Source organism: Leptosomus discolor, chromosome 4 (assembly GCF_034619465.1).
Source record: "Leptosomus discolor isolate bLepDis1 chromosome 4, bLepDis1.hap2, whole genome shotgun sequence".
Lineage (NCBI taxonomy): Eukaryota > Metazoa > Chordata > Aves > Leptosomiformes > Leptosomidae > Leptosomus > Leptosomus discolor.
The window spans coordinates 56,954,026-56,960,025 of NC_141394.1; the positions used below are offsets into that span (position 1 = coordinate 56,954,026).

A 6,000-nucleotide genomic window follows, 5' to 3' on the forward strand; every position below is an offset into this window, starting at 1 on the left:
TAGGCTTTACAAGGCTGATATATTCTTTCAGCGAAACTGAGATGCATTAATTGAAATGAGATACCACACCTTTAATAATGCAGATTGACGTAGCACTCTCACAGCGTTTTTAATTCGGTGTCTTTATTTTAATTCCTCTGAGTGCTACTAATACTGTTCATTTTATCATTGAGAGGGCATTCTTCACTTAAGTAGTACACGCCAAGCTAAACTAAAATAATGGGTTTACCATTACACAGAGGGATGCACAGTTGATATTTATGCAAACTTAAGCAAGGCTGAACTCTGGATTCAGAGTCCAAAGTGACTCGCAATCAAAGTGGAAAGTCCACAGAATTCCAAAGTCCCACCTTCTGCAACATATGGATGACACCAAATCTATCACTGCTCAAAATACTCTCTTACAAAACACAAACTGTTAAATACATCAACAGCCTTGGCAGTGAGAGTCAGAGCTCTGGCCCTTTTCCCTGCTAAGCTGAACACCTTAGTTCTACCAGTTCAGAGCTCCAGGGAAAAACAAGAGTATTATTATGAGGATCCACCCAAACTCCAGCACAACTTAGACTCCCCTATCCTGCAGCATCCAGATTAATGCTGGCAGAGCAAAAAAATTACTTCTGGCATCCAGAAGACCTGCTCTGGTCACAGACCCAAGGTGTAAAGACAAAACCCCTAAGACCTCTGGACCAGAGGAAGGGATGTACCTCAACCCTTGCAGATCTATACATTGATCCCTTCATGTCTTGGCTCCCCATTTATTTTTTTAAAAAAAAATAAAATAAAAAAAAAAAAGACAAGGACAGCCTCCCTTTCCAGCCCTACCAGAGGAGAAATGCATGGCAGACCGCAGGGTGGATTCCTGTCAGTGCTACACAATGGTGACAGCGCTCACACAAGGATTTAAACCAGATGAGAATCCAACTAGCAAGTCACACAACTTAATCGTTAGCAATAAAAATGCACAGCAAGCTCAGAGTTTTCAAACTCTCCATTTCTGCTTTAATTTCCTTGTGTGGCACTATTTTACTGCCCAAGACAGGTTTTAAGCTGTCTCACACCGCCAACATCCTCACTAGCCTGTCTTCTCCATACCAGGGAGGTCCACCAGCCCTGCTTGCAACCATAATGGTTTCTTTTATTTTCACTTGAGAAAGACGTCATTTTAAATGGTCAGAAGCGAGCTGGAAGGCACAACACACTGGACATTCACTAACACCTCTAAGCCAAAGGATAAATTGGTGAGAGACAACTACAGAGCCAGCTGAAGCAGATGGGTCTAGTAGCCAGACACAGCATGACCCACGTTTCTGGTTTTCACCCAAATCAATAGGGCTTGGCACACTGAATGTTGATGCCTATAACATTCCTTAATTTTTTTATTTTATTTCTTTTTAAGATTGACTTTGCTTTTCAGTAACTTTGGACCAAGTGTCAAGTTCTGCACAATTCGCTCAGCCCAAACCATCCAAATTTAGAGCCGTGAATGCTGACGAGATTTTTGGAAAAGATAATAACCCTCATGCACCACAGTTTAAGCCAAACTGGGATTAAAAGGAAATACAATGTCTTAGGCAAATTAAGACACATTTGCTTCACTGGCACCTTCTTCCTCATTTCTCTTAGTAGGAGGATCAACTCTGGGCATTGCTGGAAAGGCAGATGCTTCCTTCCAGCACCACAGCCATGGCAACGCTCCAGGCTCCTGACACACTCCCTCAGGCAAGAGGACGGTGGCAATAGTAACAGCACGTTACACAGAACAACAGAATGTTAGGGGTTGGAAGGGACCTCAGAAGATCATCTAGTCCAACCCCCCTGCCAGAGCAGGACCACCTAGAGTAGGTCACACAGGAACGCGTCCAGGCGGGTTTTGAACGTCTCCAGAGAAGGAGACTCCACAACCTCTCTGGGCAGCCTGTTCCGGTGCTCTGTCACCCTCACAGTGAAAAAGTTCTTCCTTATGTTAATGTTACAGCTTTGTCATTGACATATCAAGCAGATGAAAAAAGTGGAGGAAGCACAAGAAGTTAGCGACAGCTTCCTTTGTACACGTGGACTCCTCGAGACCGCACTGAGGGCACAAGGAGTCAGGAGCCCTTCTGCTCTGCTCACAAGCCCCTGGGTCGCACAAGAACAGGCACGAGACCTCCTGTCACAGAGAACTGTGGAATAAACTGCCCAAGAGGGAAGTTTCCGCCTGACCCACAAGTTTCTGCTCGTACACAGGAAGACTTACAGTGCCTTAGTTATTATTATGTCCCAGGTGATTGCTGGCAGCTTCGTTACCTACAGCAAACTGCTTTGCCTCCAAGTTCTTGGCTTCATTAGCAGTCAGCACAACTCACGGTCACAAAGTATTTTATGTACCGTATGTATGACCGAGTAATGTCCCTCTCGTGGTCCTCTACTATAAAGAAGGCCATACAGAAACCACAGTATTCATCTTCTCAAGATAACCGGTGTTTACATGCACATCACTTTTCCTCTTCCAGGCTGCATACTCACCTTTCCTTGGCACAAAAGCCCTTTTCACATTCCTCATTGTTCCTCTGCCTCTGGTCCTACACCAGCCAGCTTACTGTGTCAGTGCCAATTCCCTGAAGTCTGACACAGCATTACCTTTCCGGCTGGTATTGGAGGGAACCATTACAGTCTGAAACTCCCAGGGCTTCAGGGAATCTTAAAGTCACAACAATTTTAACAATTTGCCTAACCACCGTCAAAAAACAGAATCCACCAAGACTTACTAAAACCTGCAGATTAAATTCAAAGCCCGCAGCTGAAGGGAGCTGTTACCCTCGTATCTGGGTTTATACCACCTTCACGCGTGTTCTGTGCCGGCAATCAGACGAAGAGCTATTTAAAGTGTCCCTATTGTTACATACCAAAATATTTAACTATTAAATTTCACCCGCCACCTGCCCGTCTTTGCGTTTTACGGCAGGAGCAATCAGACCCACGGCTCTGCCCTCCCTGAACAGCGAGACGGACTGTCTCTCCTCGGCTCGGCGGAGTGACGGGCGAAGGGGCTGCAGGGGCGCCCTCCCGGGGGACGCGCTGCCCCAGGCCCCCTGCGAACACACACACATATCCCCGCCCCGGCCCGCTTCTCCGCGCACTGCGCAGCGTTACCTGCGCGGCCGCGGCCACCACCCGCGGGCGAGGGGAGCCGGCAGGGCGCAGGGCCGGCGGTTTCCCCGGCAGGGCGGGGAGGCCCCGGCGGCCCCTCCGGGAACCCCGCTGGGGGACGCGTCCGCGCCCGATCCGCGGCTCCGCGCACCTGCGCGGCTCCTGTTTACAGCCGCCCCGTTCATCCCAACCCCGGGGGCGGGGAGGGGAAATGCGATTAAGAGATTAAGTTTGGAAGAGATGCGCGGGCGGGAAGGGGGGCTGGGACCCACCCAAAGGTGTACAGGCTACGCGGGGGTTGAGCTGCGGCTCTGCCGGCTCCGGCTGCTTTCCCCGCAGCGAGCCAAGCGGGGGAGGGCGGCGGGCCGGAGCGCGGTGTGGAATAAAATGCCTACAGACCCCGCGACGAGGCGGGGGAAGGACACCGGGTCGTTCCGTGGGGTATCCCCGATGGGGGGTGGGGGGGTGGTGTCAGGCGCCCGCACCCCTGCCATCCCGCGGTCTTACCTCGATCCACTTCTGAGCCTCGGTGAAGGCCAGCTCGGGCTGGGGGGGGTCGGGAGGAGGCTGAACCTCTCCCAGCTCCAGCCCGGGACTGGCCATCTGCAGGGCCCCGGCGCGCCGCGGCTGCGGCGGGGGAGCAGCCAGGCACCGAGCCGCCAGCCCGAGGTGAGCCGCGGCCGCAGCGGGGGGACGCCGGAGGCCGCCGCCTGCCTCTCGCTGCCTCTCGCGGCCGCCGGGGCGGGGGCCGGGGGTGGCGGCGCTCTGCAGCCCGGCTGGCTGCAGCTCGCCTGCGGGAACCTCTCTCCGCCGGTGCCCCGTCCGCCGGCCCGCTCTGCCGCCTCGGTCCTCCCTCGCCTGCCGCCCCGCCCGCCCCGCCGGCGGAGCGGAGCTGCGCTGCGCTGCCCTGAGCTGCCAGCTAAAAATAAAACAGACGGGCGAAGCCGCTTTGCCTTCAGCTCGTGCGAACGCCCGCGCCGCCGCCTCCCCGCCGCCAGCATCGCATCGCGGGCGGCGCTGCGACCGGGGGGGGGGGGGGGGCGAGGGGGCCGGGCACTCCTCGAGGGGTGTGTGTTGTTGGGGGGGGGGGGGGGGGTGTGATGGCGAGGCAACCCCTGCTTTGGGGAGGGGGTGGGCAGCTGCTTCCCCCCACCCCGCAGCTCCTGGAGGGCACGGGGCCCCCGGCTGCGGCTGTTGCGTTAAACACCGGATTCACGATGTTGCTGCAGGGAGCACCTGCGAGCCCCCACCCCCGCGGCGGGTAAGGCCTTGCTCCCCCCCCCGGCCAGGCCCTCGCCCGGGGGGCTCCTGCCCCAGGAGCGGGGCACCGGCAGGTGCCTCTGAGGGCTCTGCAGGCGCCTCCCCGCCTGGCTGAGGGGTGAAGGTGCCTGGCAAAAATGCGTGAGGGTCAGCAAGTGCCTGGCAGCGGTTTTCTTCTTTAAAAGCAAAGCAGGCGTCAGGGTGTCCTTAAAAAAACACCGTGCGTGAAGGCTTTTCCCCTTTTATGCAGAGGAAGAAAAGAAACTCTGTCCAGCAGAGACTTGCACGCCTAACTTGCGTGGTGTGAGTAGTCCTAGCTCAAACAGATGCTCTTTCACCTAAGGTCAAGCAGAGAAGGTTCTAGAAATAGGGAAGAAAATTTTTTTCTTGAGGCCTTTTTAAAACCAAATCCACTCATAAGTGTCGGAAGATGAGCCAAAGTTAAGCGAATTGTTTATGCAAGTGTAGAAAGAAATCGGTGTGCTGGGATTGCAGGTATGAGAATATTAACCCTTACTTCTAGGGTGGTTTTTTTTGACAGGGGTCATAACTGGCCACATTTTCAGCTTGTGATACAAATTGTCAACAAATTTTGTCAAGAAGCAAACGGTAGGATCTGCTTTTCAACATTCCCTTATCTTAGGCCTAAATTTGCCTTAGTTCAACAGTTGGGATTTTGAATCTTGTTTATTGTTACAAATTAGTCAAAGAGAAAAATGCTAACTTTTCAAATGTATCACCAAAATGCATGTATTTAACTATTTCCATTCTAGGATTTTGTCTTTATTCTTCTCTACCTTTTGTTTTGGTCTTTGTTTATTGTTTCAAATTCGCTGGAGTAACGAAGGGCCTAGAAATAGGAGATAAGGTTTATAGGGATTTTTCTGAGAACTGCATCTATACAGAAACTAGATGAATGGTAATCTAATCTTAAACATTTAAAGAGAAATAATAAGTGTATTTTGAAATACTTATGCTAACACAAACTATTTTCTGATTCTTGTAATATTTAAATAACATCGATGTATATCAGACATCAATTAGATTTATTCTCCCAGGGCAGTGGAAGACTAACAATTTAAAATAATTATCCTACCTTTTTTTTTTTTAATTCCTGTGCAATATCAAATGTATGATTTTGCTGTATGGTGATCTCAACATCACCTCTCAGAGAACTAGAAGAGCTGGAATGGGCTGGAGTAAGCATCATACCACACAGACCATCCACTCAAGACAGAGACCACCAGCACCGCATACCTCATCCTAAACTGAGAGGTGGACGTTCATTTCTCATTTATACAGCCAGTTTTCATGGATCACTAAAGACAACATGCTCTTATACACAGTTACGCACACTGCTATTCACACACTTACATTCAAGCATACACAACTCTTAAAATTTATTAAAACCACACAGAGACATGTGGATATAGAACTAGTGCAGTTGTTAAAGAGCCCTGTCATGTGTTTAGGAGTGTAAAAGACACCCTGAATGGCAGCAGGGGTCTGGCCACTTGTTTCCTAATCCTAATCCTGAACCTGCTTCACATTCGGTCAAGTACTAGGCAGCATCTCTACCTCCCTGTTCCCATGGCAACACACTTCTAG

The 6,000-nt window shown here is 51.1% G+C and overlaps 1 protein-coding gene across 1 annotated transcript in view; it reads right to left on the minus strand.

Moving 5' to 3' along the window:
* The window catches only part of LIMCH1 (LIM and calponin homology domains 1), a 182,798-nt gene extending 179,063 nt beyond the window's left edge, over positions 1-3,735 (minus strand). Inside the window, exon 1 of the mRNA XM_086463923.1 lies at positions 3,640-3,735. Coding sequence (XP_086320049.1) covers positions 3,640-3,735 — 96 coding nt within the window. The remainder of the gene's footprint in view (positions 1-3,639) is intronic.
* Positions 3,736-6,000: the final 2,265 nt, after the last annotated feature.